A 22,300-nucleotide genomic window follows, 5' to 3' on the forward strand; every position below is an offset into this window, starting at 1 on the left:
CCTCTTCAATGGCTGTGCGAAGTTGTTGGATATTAGTGGGAACTGGTACACGCTGTCGTATACGCCGGTCAAGCACATCCCAAACATGCTCAACGGGTGACATGTCCGGTGAGTATGCTGGCCATGCAAAAACTGGGACATTTTCAGCTTCCAAGAACTGTGTACAGATCCTTGCAACATGGGGCCGTGCATTATCTTGCTAAAACATGAGGTGATGTTCATGGATGTATGGCACAACAATGGGCTTTAGGATCTCATCACGGTATCTCTGTACATTCAAAATGCCATCAATAAAATGTACCTGTGTTCTTCATCCATAACAGATGCCTGCCCATACCATAACCCCACCACCACCATGGGCCACTCGATCCACAACATTGACATAAGCAAAGCGCTCACCCACACGACGCCACACACGCTATCTGCTATCTGCCCTGAACAATGTAAACCGAGATTCATCCGTGAAGAGAACACCTCTCCAATGTGCCAGACGCCATCGAATGTAAGCATTTGCCCACTCAAGTCTGTTACTTCGACGAGCTGGAGTCAGGTCAAGACCCCGATGAGGACGACGAGCATGCAGTTGAGCTTCCCTGAGACGGTTTCTGACAGTTTGTGCAGAAATCGTTTGGTTATGCAAACCAATTGTTTCAGCAGCTGTCTGAGTGGCTGGTCTCAAATGATCTTGGAGGTGAACCTGCTGGAGGTCCTGGGCTTATGGTGGAGAAATGAACATTCAATGCACGAGCAACAGATCTGGTTAACATTCCTGCTGTCAGCATGCCAATTGCACGCTCCCTCAATGCTTGTGGCATCTGTAGCATTTTGCTGTGAGACAAAACTGCACATTCCAGGGTGGACTTTTATTGTGGACAGTATAAGGTACACCTGTGCACTACTCATGATGTCAGATCAGCATCTTGATGTGGCACACCTGTGAGGTGGGATGGATTATCTCAGCAAAGCAGAAGTGCTCACTATCACACATTTAGACTGATTTGTGAACAATGTTTGAGAGAAGTGGTAATATTGTGTATCTGGAATGAATTTTAGATCTTTAAGTCCATCTCGTGAAAAATCGGAGCAGAAACAAAGATGTTGCGTTTATATTTTTGTTGAGTGTATTTTGTCATTTTGCCGAGGTGGTGAGTGCGGTGGTAATGTTGGATGCCGTTTTGTGTCTTGTTTTAATAGTATGTGGATTTATTTGCTTTTGAAATCAGACCAGCTTTGTGTTATGAACTTTGGTCTCCAACACAGATGGCAAAATAGGTATTAGGTCTCCCCTCCCCCCTAATAAACATGAGTATTGGTTATAGGTCGTTCTGAATAAGGTGTAATTCTCCATTTCGTTAAGTTGAATCCCACTTGCTATTGAAGTCACTAAACCTTATACAGTACCTTGTATACAGAACCTTAATTCTCTCCTCGTCCAGCCTGTCAGTTTAGGTGGATGGCCATGTCTTGTTAGGTTTGCAGGTGTGCCGTACTCTTTCCATTATAGGGTGATGAATTACGTTTTAATGTTCAATGAATATTAAACAATGCTCTGTGAGATGTTCAAAGCTTGGGATATATTTTTTATAACCTAACCCTGCTTTAAACTTCTCCACAACTTTGTCCCTGACCTGTCTGGTGTGTTCCTTGGGCTCATGATGCTGTTTGTTTACTCATGTTCTCTAACAAACCTCTGAGGGCTTCACAGAACAGCTGTATTTATAATAAAATTACACACAGGTGGACAGAGGTATTTAATAATTAGGTGAATTCTGACGGCAATTGGTTTTACTGGATTTTAGTTAGGGGTATCAGAGTAAAGAGGGCTAAATACAAATGCATAGTTTTCAGATTTTTATTTGTAAAATATTTTGAAAACCATTCATCATGTGTTGGTCTATCAAATAAAATCTCAATAAAATACAATTACGTTTTCGGTTTTAACATGAGAAAATGTGAAAAAGTTCAAGGGGTATGAATACTTTTGCAAAACACCGTAGCATACACCAATTACCTAAAACAACACGAGATGAGGCTCAGCTACAGAATCCTCGTTTATAACCAATGTCAACAACGGTCATTGTAAGCATGTATTACATGTCATTCCTTTCTCTCTTTAAAGTATTGTGTGGTGCTTATATATTTGTAATTTTGGGTTTTATTTTTTGTCCTTGGGCAGATGCCATACTCATAAACAACATAGTCATTTGTAACTGATGCTTGGCAAATTGTCAGCTCCATGATCCTAGCTAGACAACAGCAGTGTACCCTGACTGATAAGACCTCCTGTCTGTATTACCATTAGCAATGATAAAGTGCAGAAACTGAGAGCTAATGCCAAGGCTAAAAGCAGATAATGATATCTTGCAGATGGAAATAACTGTCTGTGCTCAGCTCGAGGATGTCCGAAGTAATTCTTCCGTCACCTGCACTGTTGTGTATTTCTGATATATTGATATTTTGCTCACACACAGAAGAAGATCCAAATCCCAGCATCGGAATGACGAGTGGACCCCCAATTTCTCCGTTAAAGCTGACCACTTGTCCATCCACATTTCCAGCACAGAACATGTTCTCAGAGACCTTTACATCAGCATCAAAACAGTGACCTGAGTATTCTTTTACATGACCATATTACAAATATTGACTCCTATGCCTCCTGTCTGATGTCCCACCAAAGCCTGAGACTGTACCATACTTTCTCTCCATCACTGGTTCACTACTTTTTCTCTCTGGAAGACATACGGGCATGATATTTTCTCTGAGAGGGACTCGAAAAAGACATCTTGACCAGGGCAATATCATTATCATAATGACTTTTTGTATAATCATAGCCGGAGCCATTTTAACCTTTCAACCATCCACCATTTCTCCAAAGAACTTCAGTCATCCTGGCTTTTCCACTACATGAGCAGCTGTGGTGGCCCAGCAGTTATTAATTAAAGATGCAGCTCCTTTGCAGAGGTTCTTTCACCTGTCATTAGAGAGGTTTCTTGTTAAGTTTCTTTATCAATGATCTACTGTACACAACTGCTTTCATTCTGCAGTTCACAGTGGTTTTTGTGTAGTTGTGTGTATTTTGTGCAGAGTATGCATCCTTTTTTTGAATGAGCTCCTTTTAGGTAAATGGTCTAAATCATCTACATTGTTCTTCAATCTGACGTTTGACAATTTTCAGAACCCTCCTTTCCAGCACCATAGAGTACACTTTCCCAAGGCAGTTGAGGAGTGTGTAGTGTGATAGCCCTGAAGTTGGCACTTACCCTCTGGTACCCCTTTTTTAAGAAGGTAACCACCACCCCAGTCTGCCATTCCTTAGGCACTATCCCTAAATTTCACGCAGTGTTATAGAGGCTTGTCAACCAAGACAGGCCCTCAACACCCAGAGCCTTCAGCATTTCTAGGCAGATCTTATCAATTCCCAGGGCTTTGCCACTATGGAGTTGTTTGACTACTTCAGTGACCTCACCCAGGGAGATCGACTTTGATCCCCATCATCCTCCAACTCTGCCTCAGGAATAGGTTGGATTAGTTGGGTTCAGGAGTTCCTCAAAGTGCACCTTCCACTGCCTGATTACCTCTTTAGTCAAGATTAACAGTGTCTTATTCTGGCTGTACACAGCTTGGATGGTTCTCTATACCCCCTCGTGAGGTGCCAGATAATTTTCCAGAAGCACTGCGGCTGCTGTCCTTCAAGCCTACCTTGGATACGGGATAACATATCCCTAAAGGTCTTTTTTTTTTAAACATCTTTTTCAAAGCTTAGATGAATCAAATCAATTTAGCTCTGAGTCAATGCCCCCAACTTCCACAGGGATGCCACAAAAAAAGCTCCACCAGAGGTAGGATTTGAATGGTTCTTGTACAGGGGCCTTCCCTAGATGTTCCTGATTCACCTGCACTACCTATTTGGGCTTACCAGGTCTATCCAGGGGCCTCTGCTGCCACCTAATCCAACTCATCACCAGATGGTGATCAGTTGACAGTCCCCCCCCAACTTTACCTGAGTTTCCAAGATATTTGGCCTCAGGTAAAATTATATGATTACAAAATTGATCAATGACCTTGGGCTTAGGGTGTTCTGGTACCATGGACACTCATCAGCATCGCTATGCTCAAAAATTATTTTTTAATAAAAATAATGTTTGGTATGTTTGGTATGGAGAATTCATGACTAACACAGAAATTCAAACATGCCCCTCCAAGTATCTCTGTCATTGTCCACGTGTGTATTTAAGGCATTTAATTTGTGTCCTCTATCAGGACTATGGAGTCCCTACAGGGGCCTGGTGCAGAAATCATCCACTCTTGTCTACTTGGGTAAAATTCAATGGAATGTCACTCAGCTGGGAACTCCCAAGTACACCTGCCTGGCACCTCACACCCTGGGCAATTAAAAAACAATGTCCAACCCCTATTAAAGAGTAGCAGTCCAGAGCCGAGGCTGTGCATTCTCATTTGGGTGAAACAGAGAGTAGGAATTAATCTGCATTTATATTGTGTGTTAGGTGGCAGGCAGTTTAGCATAACAGTTGATAATAATTGATGTTATTATGGAGTCCAAGTAGTTATTGAAAACTCAGGTAGACTTGTAGGAAGTCCCAGTCCTAAACTATCGAACTGTCAAGTCCTCAGATAAACAGCTGCCAACACAAGTCGAGGCCAGAACCGTCTTCTAGGTAGAGAGAATCATCCCCAGACACCAGATGCATCCCAAAGAGAAACACGGGGCATCCATGTGACGAGATCTCCAACCAAAGGTGGGGCACCAGGATGGGTCAGACAGGTCCGGAGGGCAGAGGAAGTCTGGATCACTGGCAGCTCAGGAATGACATGTGTAGCTCAACAGAAAGAGGGAAAGAGAGAGAGAGGGAGAGAGGGAAGAGAAAGAGGCAGTGATGTTTTACGTAGCCAGAACCAACCTCTGTCGCCTGGGTCTGGTTCGTTAAGGCCCTTGGCCTTCACTGACATCCAAATTGCAGCACACACGACCCTATCAGTTCATCTCACAGGTGGTCCATAGGATGGCGGAGCATGTGTCAACATTGCTCTTTTGGGCGGACCAGTTTTAGTCTGACCTCTCGCCTGAGACCAGTTTGCCTTGTTAGGCCCTACCAGGAGTACATGGCTCTGGACAACAAAGCTCTCAGGGTTATAAGGACAGAAAACCTTTTCACCACAATATGGTGATGGTTCCCGGGGAGGCAGAGTGTTGAATGTCAGATTGAAGAGGAACAATGTTGATTTTGTCCTGATTGTGGAAAGAGAGTTTTTTACTCTTTTGGGAATTCTGGAGGTGGCTTGAGAATATGTCCATCCAGTATACATGTGTTTTGTGGATTTGGAGAACGTGTATAATCCGGTCCCCCAGGATTTTCTGTGGGAGGTATTGTGGAAGTAAAGGGTGATGGGGTCACTCCCCGGGGCCATCCAATCTGTCTATGCTTAAAGTACTGTAAGAGCTGTGTTCAGGTTCTCGTCAGCAAATTGGACCTGTATCTAGTGAGTGTTGGCTTTGCTCTGTTACAATCCTGTTTGTGATTTTCATGAACAGGACATCTAGGCACAGCCATGGAGGAGAGGGTTTTCAGTTTAGTGGGCTAAGAATTGCATCACTGCTTTTGGCAGATGATGTACTGATCTCATAACCAGTCTGTGACCTGCAGTGATACCGGATGGTTTGCAGCCAAGTGTGCATTTGCTGTTTTTGTATTTTGAACATTTTTGGGAAGCCATATTTTTGCACCTTAGGAATAAAAACAAACCACCAAGAACTGTGCATTTTGCCCCTGATGCCTTTTTACACCTCTGACCGCTTGTACATCCTAACATTATGTATTTTATGTATAAACTTTATGAACTATTTGCAATGAAAACCATAAAAATTTGACTGTTTTTTTTGCTGTCACTCATTTTCTTACCTTTTACATCATCTCGTGTGTGTCGCACCTGTTCTCTCAAAGAGTCGGCTTCCTCCTGTTTCTCCATCTCTGTGTGCTGAGTCTGTAATCCCGCCCCACACACACACACACCAACACACATAATGACATGTAGTTGACCTATCATGTGGCTTGAACAGAAAAAAGAAGAGGAAAATTAAAAATATCACCTTCCCCTACTGTTAAAATTTTAGAGAGGTCAAAGCTAAAGGTTTTTACCTCTAACATAACAAACATGGGACATTATTATTTTACCCTGAGTTGTGTAAACAGCATTAAATCCTGCGTGTCTCTCCTTGTTGGAGTAGTCGGAGTGGAAGCCGACTGGAGCTCCTAAAAGGTCATTTTATTTTGCACAAGTTAGTGAGGACGTGGCCATCCTCAGAAATCTGTCGGACAGAAACAGGAACCGTGACAATCAAAAAAATCCAAGATAAAAAAATTGACAGAAATGAATAATAAACTATAAATCAGCAGTGAAGGATAAATAATTAACTAAAGGAAGATCAGTAATTTTTTGTTTATTTTAAAACATGTATCAGAAGGAGAAAGTGAATTAAAGGCATATAAAACAACTTCTCTTAATGGGAAGAAAAAATGTCCTGTCCTGTAGAGGCATCGTTCTCAGACTCCAGGTCCAGATGGAGCAGTGTGAGGGACAGGACGTGACCGGGCGGTGCACAACACCTCCACGATTCAGACAAGTTTGTGTGGTATCCGTGGGAAACCCAGGAGACTGAATATATCCGGCGAGAGACGGGGACACACTCGCTAACACCCTGAAGGGATAGAAATATGGATATACAGAGAGAAAGAAGGTTTAGATTGCTCATAGTTTTGTTGGAGTTCACTAACATCTGAAATGAAATGCTCGATTGTTCAATTAAATTTTATTTACACAGTGTCATTGTCGCAAAGCAGCTTTACAGAAAATTAGGCAAATTATGTTTTGATCGAATAGTTATTTTACTCTTTTCAAAATTTTAATTAAATTCCAGTTTATTTCTGATGGTGTAGTGGTTAGCACTGTCACCTTGCACCTCCAGGGTCTGGATTCGATTCCCGTCTCTGTGCGCATGCAGTTTGCATGTTCTCCCAGTGCTTGGTGGGTTTCCTCCGGGTACTCCGGTTTCCTCCCACAGTCCAAAGATATGCGGGTTAGGCTAATTGGCATTCCAAAAGTTGCCCGTAGTGTTTGTGTGAGCGGGTGAGTGTGTGTACGTGTGTGTGTGTGCCCTGCAATTGATTAGCCTGGGATAGGGTCTAGGTCTCCACGACCCTGAATACAGGATAAAGCGGTATAGACTATGAGTGGGTGCCTGATTATACCTAGATGTTAGAAATATAATGTTCAGAAGTATAATCGTACTTACTGTACCAGAAAATAAACATGGTTGAACTTGTGTGCGTGTGTGTGCTGCAATGAAGTTCCTTCATTTGTTTAACACACACACTCTCAAATTTGTCATTTGATCATTGTGGGATGAGTGGAATGCCGCACATGCTTAATGATCCAAAACTTATCGTCAAAAGATGTTATTTTCTATTAATCAGAGAGTTGGACTAAATTATATGTTTATGGAGTTCATTATTTATTCCTCTAGGTACTTGGTGACATCTTGCTACACACTGATGTTGCACACACTTCTTTCTACTAAAAATATTTTATAGAATAATATAGACATGTGGCAAAAGAACTTAATTAATGCACAGTTCACATACTAAAAAAACTACATGTCAAACATCTGTTAGTATAATAAAGGTTCACTTGTTCAGAGAGTGTTAAAGTGTAAGTGTTAAATTGATTAAAACAAAATTGCAGCTTGAAGAGATAAACATATCTGATGTGTCAATACAAATTTGTCCTCTAGAGGGAGACTTGCATCCATATTTAGTAAATGTGGAAGCGTAGGAAACTTTTTTGATCAGATCATTAAAAAAAGATCAAAATGTTATTCTTTATATAAGAGGAACATATCATAATAATATAAGCAATCATTACAATGCGAATATAAGCAGATTTTTCATTTATGCCACATACTGTACAATAGGCGTAAGATATTCAACCTTACAGAATTTCTCCCATACAGACAGACAGACAGACATGTACGTGGGTTCAACCTGAAATAATAATATCACTAAATACATTAAAGCTCATCAGATTATTATTAGCTTTAACCTTTAACCTATTCCTACAAACCCTTTAACTGTCAATAATGCATACTTCATAGTTCACCAGTGTAAGATACTTAATATTCATTAAATGACAAATATGAATATGACAAATACAAATATGAATTTTTCCAACTTGCTGAGCTTAAAACCACTGTATCGTATCTGCAGTCAGATAATCTCTTGATTGGTCTGTAAGATTCGTATCCGTCAGTGACTAGTAGCTTTATCTGTGAAGTTTGCAGTAAGAGATTTCTTTTTTAGGGAGAAGCTGTTGTAGTAAAACAGACACCTTTGAAATGGTAACAGTTCTGCTTCTTTGTTCATATGAAACACAATTAAATTTTATTTCATCACAAAAAAAAAATTCAGCTTAAAGTGATGTTAAATAGTATATAATGAAACTGAAAATAAAGTGGAACTGGGACATGTCAAATAATAGATTTGTTCTTGTGTTTTGGATGCTGTTTTGCTTCATGTTTAAACAGTAATGTGGATTCATTTGCTTTGGTAATCAGACCAGCTTTCAGTTATGAACTTTGATCAACACATGACAAATTAGATTTTATGGTTTTCTTCTAATAAACCTTTTACAATACATGTACTGCTTTTAACGTCTAGTGCTTATGAAGTATAATGCCCAATTTTTGGCAAGTAATTGCACACACACACACACACACACACACACACACACACACACACACACACACACACACACACACACAGTTTGGCCATTTCCAGTTAAAGCCAGTAAATCTTTATTTTCAGAGTGCAGGGACAGCCATGATACAGGGCCCCTGGAGCAGACAGGGTTAAGGGCCTCGCTCTAGGGCCCCATAACAACAATTTTGTTCTAATCTGAGATTAATGAATTTTCCTCTAGCAGGGCCATCAGACACCCAAATTCGGGCCCGTATTCACAAAGCTTCTTAGGCTTAAAAGTTGCTCCTAGTGATGAAATTCTAAGAGAATTCTTAGAATTATGACATTTTCTTGGAATTTCCCCTTAAATTTCGGACTATATCTTAGTTAAGATAAAAATGATTCACGAAACATCTTAGCCCTAAAAACAGCTCCTAAGGTAAAAATTGTTAAGCGTAGAGAGAGGGACTTTTAAGAGGCTTAAGAGTTTCTATAACAGAGGACAAAATGGCGGAAAGAAGAAATATTCTCCAAACACTGAATGTAAAGCTAAAAGTAAACACTGCTCTTCTGTCCAGTTTGGATTGTTGACTACATACCATCCAAAAGTGCAACCCGGGCAGACTGAACAATAAAATCTGAGCCATTTTTCTCCCATCAATCTGAAATGGATTACAAGTAATAAAATCAGTATGGCAAATAAATGTTAGAACTTAAAAATATTAACTACTGTGTGGAAATTAGTTGCTTCAAAAGTAGACACATTTTTAACATTTGGCTGTTTTAATTAACTTTAATATATTCAGTCTATAACAGAAACTTTGCATGAAGTAGCCTGTAGTCATGATTATTCAACTTCTATATATACAAACTGAATTGTTGCATCAACCCTAGCAACGGGGTCAACCACGCATCCTCACTAACATAAAGTTTTTTTTTTTTACTTTCCTTACTCAGAGTTGCTCTAAGAGGTTTTCTAAATCACTTTTAGTCTAAGACTCCCAGCTAGGACTTTTTAGGCTAAGATAGGAGCTCTCTGGGAGAATTATAAGAAGCTTTGTGATTATGGGCCGAGAACTCTCCAGACATCCATTTCTGGGTGCTTTTTAAAGTATGTTCGGTCTCATTGTCTTGCTGGAAAACCCAATATCTCAGATGCAAACCCAGCTTTCTGACACTGGACCCTACAGTGCCACCACAGTCCTTTTTCTGTTGTCCATGCTTAGTGTGGTACACACAGTGCAAAGACTAAAGCCCAATCCCAATTCTACCCCTTACCCCTACACTTAGCCCTACCCCTCCGTTTGGCGCGTTCACGTGAAGGGGAAGGGGTGTCTCATTTCTCTTTTGGTTGGAGGGGTAGGGGTAAGGGGAAGGGCCAGATAGTCCTCCAAACTAATTTTTCGTGACCTCACTTCAAACGAAGGGCTAAGCGAAATTTTCAACATGGCTGCTTACTCGAGCAACAGACCCATAAATCTAAGTAATTTTTGCCATTAATAAGGATTTTTATGACAAGTTTTCATTATATGTATATTACCTTTAGTCTTGTGTTTGTGTTTTATGGTGATGTTCTGTAAAGAAACGTTTGCAAAAAAAATTGCTAAAGTTTGTTAGCGGATAGCACCGATTGCGCGATATTACAAAAATATATTTTTATGTCGTGTACGCTTTACTGCAAACAAATATGAAAGTTCAGTAGCACGGCAGTTTGCCGAGCATTTGATAACGCATTGTTTGTTTTGCTTACGGCCATACTGTATGTGTACACGTATATATATGTATGTAAATTAACGGATACGTATGATGACGTATAACAGTGTTGTAGTGGAGTCCCATTTCTTAGGGGAAATATTTTAACCCTTCCCCTTTCCACTTCGTTTCAAGGGACAAGGGGAAGGGGCGAGGGGTAGAGAAAGGGGTAGAAAATAGAATTGGGATTGGGCTTAAGTGAACTTTTTTTCATCTGCTTTCAGGTGTGATTTTTACATTGCCCACACCTGTTACTTGCCCCAGGTTTTTTTTTTCCCAATACACACAAAGGGAATAAACATGTGTATAACAAAGCATGTGTTAATGCAATTATTTTCTGTGAGAAATACTTGATTTTCTGGAAAAATTCCAGGGATGCCAACAATTTTAACTGTTTTTGACTGATTTGGGCCATCTCAAACCCCACTGAACATAAAGCTAAAACACTGCTCTTCTGTCCAAGATTTGTTTTTCTTGTTGTTTTACTTCCTTCCTGAAGATTGTTGGCTACATAACATCCAAAAGTGCAACTCAAACAGACTGCCCTACAATCATGTACGTAAACTGGTGAAAGCTGAGCCATTTTGCTCCCATCAATCTGAAAAGGATCACAAGTAATAAAATCAGTATGATATACTGTACTGTATAAAAAAAAGGACTTAACTACTGTGTGGAAATTAGTTGCTTTAAAATCGGACACATTTTTAATATTTGGCTGTTTTAATTATCTTTAAGATATTTAGCCTTTAGCAGCATTATTATAAAATTTGTTTATATACAAATATTATGATTTTACAGTCTATTCTATTATCATATATCCTATTTTCACAAAGAGCGCATTTTAAGACCTTTGCAGGGGTCGAAGGTTATTTTTATCAACCAATCACAGTCCTTGAATTCTTGCATCATTCATAGCAACGGGGTCAACCACACATCCCACGCACCCCCACTGAGATAAAAACGTTTTTGTACTTGAGTTGCACAAAAAGTTTTCTAAATCACTTTTAGTCTAAGACTCCCAGCTAGGACTTTTTAGGCTAAGATAGGAGCTCTCTAAGAGAATTCTAAGAATTTTTGTGAATATGGGCCCAGGTCTCTGAGCAAAGCTAATGCAGAACAAATAAACTGTGGTGTATTAGTTATAAATTCACATAACTGTTAGTTGTTAATCACAGTTTGCAATATTGACATGTAATATCTGTCCAGTAAACATACCATCACCATTACTTTACTTCAATATTTGCCATGTGTTCAGTTGTATTTAAAACTCTTTGTCTTGTTTAACCGGACCGAAACGTCTATTCACAAAAACCTTTCAAGACATCTGGAATTTTTTTAGCTCAGTTTTTGAGATTTAGATTTTGGCCTTTAAATTGTGTCTTCTGTGATTCTAGTTGATCAGTTAAAAACATTTTGTTCGTCAGTGTGTTTTTGTTCTGTAGAGGAAAAAAAACAACAACAGCTCCGTGATCCGAGGTAGATGATACTGATAAGACCTCCCCTCTGCCACACAGTGAGATGAACACAGCCGTGTCTGCTCAGCCCAGAGGTGTCCAAGGTAATTCCTTCCTCTGTTTGCTTTAACACTACTCCATTTGAATGTTTGTTGTATGATTTAAAAAAAAAAATTCTTCATGTTCCTATTGGTGACTAATTGTATTTTATTTTATTGAGCTTTTGTAATACTGTAACTGTTTTGTTCTTGTATTTTTAGACTGCAATGTTGGTTTGTTTGTTTATTAATTAATTAATTGTTGTTTCTGCATTCTTGCAATATTGAATTTAATGCTGCGCTTTTTACTTTATGTTGCATTTCCTTTTAGTGTTGTGTTTTTAGACTCTTATTTTTTTTTACCGCAATCTGTGTTTTAGTGGTGATTTTTTTTACTTTAACGTTGTATTTGTGGTTGTAATGCTGTTGCATTTTTTCATTTAATGCAATGTTTGTGGCTTTGTCGTCTGCTTTTTGGATTTGTTTTTGTTTTTTCTATGCTTTTTGATTTGCTGTTAGGCTTTTGGTTTCTGGTTTGCACTTATGGGCCACTCATAGAAATAAAGGCTCATTTTCTTTAAAAAGAGTTTATACTGTAAGTTTATAATCAGATTTACAAGCAAAACATATTTGACTGACATATTGTAACATATTTGATATTTGAATTAGTTGTAAATAATGTCTGAATCACTCTTAAACCTGACACAGTTGTGTGTAAATAATGCAATCACCAAGTTACAGAGCGTGTTATTGGATGAGGCCTGATGGCTCTGGATTGTTCAGTCAGGCTTTAATTTTTCTCCATCGTTTCTCTGATCCAGTCCAGGTAATTCTCCACTTTGGTGTAATAACCTTTATAATTTTTATCTCCACACACTGGTGGACCCCATGACACAATCCCCTTGAGGCGGTATGGTGTGTCAGAAGACCCAAACCCCAGCATTGGGATAACGAGTGGACCCCCACTGTCTCCTTTACAGCTGTCCACACCTCCATCAGTGTCTCCAGCACAGAACATGTTCTCAGTGACCTTAAGATTAGAATTAAAACAGTGACCTGAGTATTCTTTAACATGACCATATTGCAAATATCGACTCTTTTCCCTCCTGTCTGATGTCGCACCTAAGCCTGAGACTGTCCCCTGCATTCCCTCCATCACTGGTCCACTACTTTTTCCCTCTGGAAGACACACGGGCATGATATTTTCACTGAGAGGGACTCGAGAAGACATCTTGACCAAGGCGATATCATTATCATAATGACTTTTTGTATAATCATAGCCGGGGTGAATTATGATCGTCTCCGTTCCCAATTCAACCTTATTCTTGTCTAGACCATCCACCATTCCTCCAAAGAACTTCAGTGATCTCTGCTTTTCCACTACATGAGCAGCCGTGATGGCCCAGCGGTCATTAATTAGAGATGCACCTCCTCGCTGAGGTTCTTTCACTAGGAGCTGCCAGGGAATTTGCCCCAGTTCGGCAGTTTTCCCCCCAAAGATTCTTCCACCAGCAGATGATTTAGTTATGCCACATACTAAAAAAAAGTGAAATTGAGAAATATTTAGGTCATTGGTCATGAATACGGTTATTGTACTGAAATTGTTTGCAAATAACAAATTTGTACATGGATCCCAAAAAATGGCTGATGTAGTTAGAAAACAAAACAAAAAGGCTAACTACGGTTTTATTTTGAAAAAAAAAAAAAAAGACTTCTTTAATCTATATAGTCTATATCAATTCTGTATTCTACATTAAATAGATCGCTATTTAATGTAGACTACAGCTGGTAATATCTGGCATTTCTTCTTTATCTGACTTTCTAACACTAAAGTTAGAAAGTTTATGTTAAAAATTCTGCTCATCATATTAAAGGAAACCATTTCTGTATTATTTTTTTAGTTATTTTGTAATTTTTGATGTTTATGTACATACAGTGGTGTGAAAAACTATTTGCCCCCTTCCTGATTTCTTATTCTTTTGCATGTTTGTCACACAAAATGTTTCTGATCATCAAACACATTGAACTATTAGTCAAAGATAACACAAGTAAACACAAAATGCAGTTTTTAAATGATGGTTTTTATTATTTAGGGAGAAAAAAAATCCAAACCTACATGGCCCTGTGTGAAAAAGTAATTGCCCCCTGAACCTAATAACTGGTTGGACCACCCTTAGCAGCAATAACTGCAATCAAGCGTTTGCGATAACTGGCACCAAGTCTTTAACAGCGCTCTGGAGGAATTTTGGCCCACTCATCTTTGCAGAATTGTTGTAATTCAGCTTTATTTGAGGGTTTTCCAGCATGAACCGCCTTTTTAAGATCATGCCACAACATCTCAATAGGATTCAGGTCAGGACTTTGACTAGGCCACTCCAAAGTCTTCATTTTGTTTTTCTTCAGCCATTCAGAGGTGGATTTGCTGGTGTTTTGGGTCATTGTCTTGCTGCAGCACCGAAGATCGCTTCAGCTTGAGTTGACGAACAGATGGCCGGACATTCTCCTTCAGGATTTTTTGGTAGACAGTAGAATTCATGGTTCCATCTATCACAGCAAGCCTTCCAGGTCCTGAAGCAGCAAAACAACCCCAGACCATCACACTACCACCACCGTATTTTACTGTTGGTATGATGTTCTTTTTCTGAAATGCTGTGTTACTTTTACGCCAGATGTAACGGGACACGCACCTTCCAAAAAGTTCAAATTTTGTCTCGTCGGTCCACAAGGTATTTTCCCAAAAGTCTTGGCAATCATTGAGATGTTTTTTAGCAAAATTGAGACGAGCCTTAATGTTCTTTTTGCTTAAAAGTGGTTCGCGCCTTGGAAATCTGCCATGCAGGCCGTTTTTGCCCAGTCTCTTTCTTATGGTGGAGTCGTGAACACTGACCTTAATTAAGGCAAGTGAGGCCTGCAGTTCTTTAGATGTTGTCCTGGGGTCTTTTGTGGCCTCTCGGATGAGTTGTCTCTGCGCTCTTGGGGTAATTTTGGTCCGCCGGCCACTCCTGGGAAGGTTCACCACTGTTCCATGTTTTTGCCATTTGTGGATAATGGCTCTCACTGTGGTTCGCTGGAGTCCCAAAGCTTTAGAAATGGCTTTATAACCTTTACCAGACTGATAGATCTCAATTACTTTTGTTCTCATTTGTTCCTGAATTTCTTTGGATCTTGGCATGATGTCTAGCTTTTGAGGTGCTTTTGGTCTACTTCTCTGTGTCAGCTAGGTCCTATTTAAGTGATTTCTTGATTGAAACAGGTGTGGCAGTAATCAGGCCTGGGGGTGACTACAGAAATTGAACTCAGGTGTGATAAACCACAGTTAAGTTATTTTTTAACAAGGGGGGCAATCACTTTTTCACACAGGGCCATGTAGGTTTGGATTTTTTTTCTCCCTAAATAATAAAAACCATCATTTAAAAACTGCATTTTGTTTTCAATTATGTTATCTTTGACTAATAGTTAAATGTGTTTGATGATCAGAAACATTTAGTGTGACAAACATGCAAAAGAATAAGAAATCAGGAAGGGGGCAAATAGTTTTTCACACCACTGTATTTAATTACAAATAATGACATAATTTAAAAAGTCTTGCAAAACAAAGTGCTCACTATTTTAAATTTAAAATGGCACTCCGTCTTAATCAGATTTGAGTCTGGACTATGACTCCAGAGGTTTAAAAAAAAAAAAAGAATTAAGGTCTTGGAGTGGCTTCGTCACAGTCCAGACTTAAATCCTGGATTGAGATTCTGTGGCATGACCTTAAACAGGCCGTTAGTGTTCGAAAAACCCTCCATTTTGGGTGAATTAAAACAATTCTGAAGGGAAGAGTGGTACAAAATTTCTCCACAGGGATGTGAAAGACTCATTGCCAGTTAGCGCAAACGCTTGTTGCCACCAAGGGTGGTACAACCAGTTTTTAGGTTTCTGACAATTACTTTTTCAACTTAGGGACAGGAAGGTTTGGACCCTTTTTCCCTTATAAATGAAATCATCATTTATAAACTGCATTTTGCATTTACTCGGATTATCTTTGTGTAACATTAAGTGATTCAGATCGAATAAATTTTAAGTGAGAAAAAAAAATATATATATATATATATATATATATATATATATATATATATATATATATATATATGTGTGTGTGTGTGTGTGTGTGGGTGGTTCATTGTTGTTCGCGTGGATATACCTGGAACACACTTTGTGGTAATTTGTGAAAAGTTCTGTCCATTTTTAGCCATCCAGTCTCCTGTCTCATCACAAAGGAAGTTGGCTAAAACAGGAAAAGAGTGTGATATCACTCACCAGAGCAGAAGATTTATTTAAATAGTGCAGAGGTCATATTTAATATATGCGGTCCTAAAAGGCCTAAATTGTTTGCATCCAAGGTGTCACATCACCCTGACAATGATGATTTAGATGGTATAATTAGACATTTTGTTCTGCTCTTGGGTCCTAGAGCCTAGTTACTGTAATTGTGCATCAGTATTTGTACACACTTACCATTTCCAACAAGATGGTAGTAGTGTGTAGAGCAACTTATACTGAATTTGTCATGGTACATCATCCCTGTGTATTCAGTAAACGCCATCAGGTCTGAAATGTCGGGCGGCCCACAGTTCACCACTGCGGAAAATGAGAGACAGAAATACTGATGGTAGGATTGTGACCATATGGTGTACAGCAAGCACTTTGTGGGCAGGTTAATATCTTGGCTCACTTTCACAGTCGTGTATGCCACTCCACTTCCCGTTAAACAGACACGTGGATTCAAAACTGTAATTTCTCTGCGCAAAGAAAAGAAGGGGGAAAAATCAAGATGAATGTCATACTCTACTGCCTTTTTAAAAAAAAAAAATTACCCTTGAGACTTACAGGTTGGGGGTGGAGTCAATACTTTTGACATGACATCATACATATACTTCTCTGCACGCCTCTGGATGATTTTGTAGATGAACATCTACAAGACCCACCATGAGAGCCAATAACGTTTGTTGAAGTACGGTATGTCATTTCACTCTGCATACTCACATAAGCTATAGCGTATCCCTGCTCACAGCGCACAGTGACTTTCTCGCCCACCGGATAGCGTTGTTTCACAGGAGATACAGTGGAATGGGGTGTCACTTTTCCAGAACATTCCATTACTACAAAGGAAGATAAATCAACCAAATAGATGTTCCCAGTTAAGTGAGTATAATGACAATGACAATCGTGTTTTTGCATGACTATTGGTTGTAAACCCTGCCTTTAGGTCTGTACTGAAGAGAGAAGCCTTGGTTTGTTCCCCCCTGATCGGAGTGGAAGATGACTTGAACGTGTTGGGCTGCGGTGTGGATGTCATCAGGTCTGTCCTTCCCACAGAATGGCCCAAAGGTCTCTGTGTCCGTCTTAACCTGAGGAGAGAAGACAGACCAGTGTGGATAAAGCGGTTTCTCATTTGGGAAACACCCAGCTACATTTTTTAAGAGGACATAGATCAGTTGCACAAAGCCCTTTGTGTACATCAGTGATTGTCATGACTGCTTTTACGCTTTATCTCAGAGGGGTTTTTGTGTAGCTGAGCATACAGTATTGTGAAGCAGAGTATGCATCTTTTTCCTAAATGCATGAATTCCTAAACGGTAAATAGTACAAATCATAATCTTTCATGTTACGATACACTCAATGCCCGACACGCGCTCACATTTACACACTCGCACATACTTTGACAAAGTCGACGCAGACTCCATTTATGCTTTCCACATCAAACACTCCAGTGAACTTTAACTCGATTTGATCTCCTTCACCCACAGAGAGACTGTATAAACAATCTGCATTCTCGTAGTATGGCCCGGGACTGCCAGGAGGCGTCAACACTCCAGCTCCGTAACGATTCTCTGTGCAGTTGGCTGGAAGAGAAAAAGACACAAGGGCAGGTTTTCCTAATGTACAAGTGCCAGAACAGAGACTAAACACTGTGTTATTGCAGGAGAAACAGAGAACGGTGTAGACACAGAATGTTCTGGCGATTTACTTTTAAGCTGCATACTTTTAAATTATTTATTTATTTATTTATTTATTTTACAGAAGCGGGCTTAAGTACCTTAACTTAGAAATACAACAACTTTCAACCAAAACTTTTCTCGGTGTTGCAAAGTCCATGCCATGAAATAAAGGAATTCCAGGAAGTTGCATAAAAGAGAACACACCCTAAACTCTGCCTTATGAGTTCAGGAAGTCCAAAAAATATATACATATATACTGTATATAAATATCTCCAATGTCCCATTCTCCTACTGCTGAGTCTGTAAAATTGCACTGCGTGAGGATGTGAAAGTGTCCACAATTGTGATTTCACTTCCGCAGTCTCTAAGCATCACAGGAAGCGAACAGAAAACTAAAAGAGGAACTTCATGGAAGGTCCAGCAAAACTTTTCAATGTAAACAAGGTGATTTTTTTTCAAGACTTTATTTAGCGGTCTAAAAGGAGCTGTGTGTATCCCTCCAAAGTGCTGGGTTTTTTGTTTTTTTGCTTCTTTAAAGAAAGAACTAAAATTAGAATGGAAGAACGTAAGCAGAGAGAAAGCAAAAACAGGAACGACATGCTTGTTTCCTTTTTTTAAAGGTCATTCAAAAGAAATGGCGAAATAAAAATGAAAGGATTTGAAAAAATCTATTCTAAAGAGTAAAAAAAAATGCATGCAACAGCTACTGAAAATGATAATTTGTTCAAGGTGAGACAATTCTTATATGTATTGAGATACCAGTTGTAGTGACCAAGGGGAAAATGGAGATTGGAGAATACAGTGAAGTGAGTGTGTGCCGGAGAGAGGAAGAACACACGCTTACCTCGGCATGTGTGTTCATCCGGGTCCAGGTAGTAACCCGGACTGCAGCTGCAACTGTAGCCTCCGATGTAATTGTGACAGAAATGCGAACACTCCACCTCACTGTTCTCCCAGCACTCATCGACATCTGTAAGGAAAGGTCAAAGGTTAGCTCTCAGCATGAGCATTTAATCCTATATGATGTTCTTACTAAAGCACTGGAGACGTCCAACCCTAAGCATGAGGCGTTGTTATTTTACCCTGGGTTGTGTAAAAAGCCTTGAATCCTGCATGTCTCTCCGTGTTGGAGTAGTCGGAGTAGAAGTTGATAGAGAGACAGCCTCCAGAGGACGAGCGGAGCGAGGGATTAACAGACGACTGGAGCTCCTCGAAGGTCTTTTTGCCACACAAGTTAGCAAGGAAATGGCCATCCTCAGAAATCTGCCCAAAAGAAACAGAAAAAACAACAACAACAAAAGCATTAGATTTTTATCAGACGCAAAGGATAATCCAAGACGGAAAAATCAATCAGCACAAAGAACAATAAATCAAGAAAGGTGACGAGAGATAGAACACAAATAAAGGATGAATAATAAACTAAAACAAAATCTGTCTTTTTTTGCTCATTTTAGAGCAGGTATGAAAAGGAGAAAGTGAATTAACAGATGGTTTGTAGAAAAAAAATTCAATACAAGAAAGAAAAACAGAGGCAAGAAGACGTTAGCAGCTTCCTGTCCTGTACCTTCAGGGCATCGTTCTCACACTCGTTGCTCTCCTCCAGGTCCAGATGGATCAGTGTGAGGGACATGACGTGACCAGGCGGTGCACAACGTCTCCAAAATTCATTTAAGTCCGGACTGTATCCGCGGGGAAACCCAGGAGACTGAATCCATCCGGCGAGAGACGGGGACACACTCGCTAACACCACACACAACCTGAAGGAATAGAAATATGGACATACAGAGAGACAGGAGGTTACTTACAGTTTTGTTGGAGTTCACTAATATTTGAAACGAAATGCTATTTTCTAAACTGACAGCTTTTCTTTTTTAAAAATTTTAATCAAATTCCATTTTATGTCTAATTATACCCAAAATGTAAAAAATGTAATGTTCTTTAGAAGTGTAACCGTACTTACCAGAAAATAAACATGGTTGAACTAACGGTGTCTGTGTGTGTGCGGCAGTGTGTAAGTTCCTTTATTTGTTTAATACGCACACACACACCCACACACACACACACACACACAGATTTGTCATTTGATCATTGTGGGATGAGAAGAATGCTGTAGCTGCATATGTGCTAAATGATCCCAAAGTCATCTTTAACCCTAAAAAAATACATCTTATTTACTACTGATCAGAAGGTTGGAGTAAATTGTAGGTTTGCAAAGTTCATTACATCTTTCTGTAGTTAACTGGTGACATTTTGCTACACACTGATGTTGCTCACAATTCCATCTACTGCCACATATTTATGTCCCACACACGTATCATTACCTACTGTACAGTTGAGATGTTTCATGTAAATATACACTGCGTTCCAAATTATTATGCAAATTGAATGTAAGTGTCATAAACATTAAATGTTTAGTTTTTAAATTAAACTCATGGATGGTGTTGTGTCTCAGGGCTCTTTGGATCACTGAAATGAATCTCAGACATAAATTTTTGCCTGATAAGCCCAATTAAAGGAAAAGTACTGAAGAAGGTTGTTCCACATTCTTAAGCAGGCCACAGGTTTCAAGCAATATGGAAAAGGAAAAGGATCTCTCTGCTGCCGAAAAGCGTCAAAATTTGCAATACCTTGGACAAGGTATGAAAACATTAGATACAGTATTTCACCAAAACTTAAGTGTGATCATCATACTGTAAAGACATTTGTGGCTGATTCAGAGCACAGACGGGTTCGTGCAGATAAAGGCAGAATGAGGAAGGTTTCTGCCAGACAAATTCATCAGATTAAGAAAGAAGCTGCTAAAATGCCATTACAAAGCATCAAACAGGTATTTGAGGCTGCTGGTGCCTCTGGAGTCCTGCGAACCTCAAGGTGTAAGGTCCTTCAGAGGAGGAGGATTATTGTGCATAAACCTACTATTCGGCCACGCCTAACCAATGCTGACAAGCAGTGGGCCCAGGCATACATGAAGATTAGTCTTGTTCAGTAATGAGTGTTGTGCAACCCTGGATGGTCCAGATGGATGGAGTAGTGGATAGTTGGTGGATGGCCACCATTTCCCAACGAGTTTGCGACGCCAACAAGGAGGTGGTGGGGTTTTATTTCAGGCCGGAATCATGGGGAGAGAGCTGGTAGGCCCCTTTAGAGTCCCTGAAGTGTGAAAATGACCTCGGCAAAGTATATCGGGTTTTTGACTTTCTTCCATGGTACAAAAAGCAGAACCGTGCCTTTTGTAGCAAAATCTTTATGCATGACAATGCACTATCTCATGCTGCAAAGAATACCTCTGTGTCATTGGCTGCAATGGGCATAAAAGATGAGAAACTCATGGTGTGGCCACCCCTGACCTCAACCCCATTGAGAACCTTTGGAGCATCCTCAAGCAAAAGATCTAGGATAAGAGGCAGTTCACATCAAAACAGCAGCTCTGGGAGGCTATTCTGACATCCTGCAAAGAAATTCAAGCAGAAACTGTCCAAAAACTCACAAGTTCAATGGATGCAAGAATTGTGAAGGTGATATCAAAGAAGGGGTCCTATGTTAAAATGTAACATGCCCTGTTAGGATGTTTTTGATTTAAATAGCTTTTGATTTCAGTAAATTTGATGCTGCAAATTTAACGAAAGCTTATTTTCAGTTCTTTATAACCTATAAAGTGTTCTAACTCTGTTGTGCATAATAATTGGGAACATTGCGTTTTCAGTTTTTTTTTTTTTAAATAAATATTGTTATCATTAGGAGGTTTGTTCAATAAAATTTGAAATATACCCTAATGGTTGATGACTTGAAAATTATACTGACTGTCATTTGCATTGACTAATAATGAAAATCAGAGAAATATATCATTTGAATAAGAATTTGGAACACGGTGTAATTTTCTTATCATACTTTTCTCACATTTTCAATGTTGCATATATTGTGCATTTTTTAAAGTGCTTACTGTTAATGAAACTATCACAGATCAGGAATTTTATATATTATGTTTAACAGAAACCTGGATTAAAGAGAACGAACATGTAGCTTTTAAAAAAGCTAGTCCTCCTGGATACAACTACATACACCAACTTCGGCTAACTGGTATAGGAGGAGGCGGGGAGTTATTTTCAATGATAATCTGACTATCATACAATGTCACGGGCTAAAATTTAATGCATTCAAAGTTCCCTATGGTAACATCACAAGTGTAGCTATAAATATTAAGTCTGCTCAGTTGAACCCACTAATTACCTGGTCGTTTCTGTAGACAAAGCATTTTATCACCTCTAGCTTGGACTATTGTAATGCCTTACTGTCTGGTTTAACGAGGTCCAGAATAGGTACTG

At 39.4% G+C, this 22,300-nt stretch overlaps 1 protein-coding gene across 1 annotated transcript in view; it reads right to left on the reverse strand.

Moving 5' to 3' along the window:
* The window catches only part of LOC128519989 (mannan-binding lectin serine protease 2-like), a 30,216-nt gene extending 10,174 nt beyond the window's left edge, over positions 1 to 20,042 (reverse strand). The window contains exons 1-11 of the mRNA XM_053494000.1: positions 19,939 to 20,042; positions 19,543 to 19,735; positions 19,061 to 19,241; positions 18,823 to 18,948; positions 17,698 to 17,882; positions 17,240 to 17,387; positions 17,023 to 17,138; positions 16,712 to 16,778; positions 16,495 to 16,617; positions 16,181 to 16,264; positions 12,788 to 13,530 (exon numbers count right to left, since the gene is read on the reverse strand). Coding sequence (XP_053349975.1) covers positions 12,788 to 13,530; positions 16,181 to 16,264; positions 16,495 to 16,617; positions 16,712 to 16,778; positions 17,023 to 17,138; positions 17,240 to 17,387; positions 17,698 to 17,882; positions 18,823 to 18,948; positions 19,061 to 19,241; positions 19,543 to 19,735; positions 19,939 to 19,952 — 1,980 coding nt within the window. The 5' untranslated portion in view covers positions 19,953 to 20,042. The remainder of the gene's footprint in view (positions 1 to 12,787; positions 13,531 to 16,180; positions 16,265 to 16,494; positions 16,618 to 16,711; positions 16,779 to 17,022; positions 17,139 to 17,239; positions 17,388 to 17,697; positions 17,883 to 18,822; positions 18,949 to 19,060; positions 19,242 to 19,542; positions 19,736 to 19,938) is intronic.
* Between the last annotated feature and the right edge of the window lie 2,258 nt (positions 20,043 to 22,300).

The sequence above is a fragment of the Clarias gariepinus genome, chromosome 4 (assembly GCF_024256425.1).
Source record: "Clarias gariepinus isolate MV-2021 ecotype Netherlands chromosome 4, CGAR_prim_01v2, whole genome shotgun sequence".
Taxonomy (NCBI): domain Eukaryota; kingdom Metazoa; phylum Chordata; class Actinopteri; order Siluriformes; family Clariidae; genus Clarias; species Clarias gariepinus.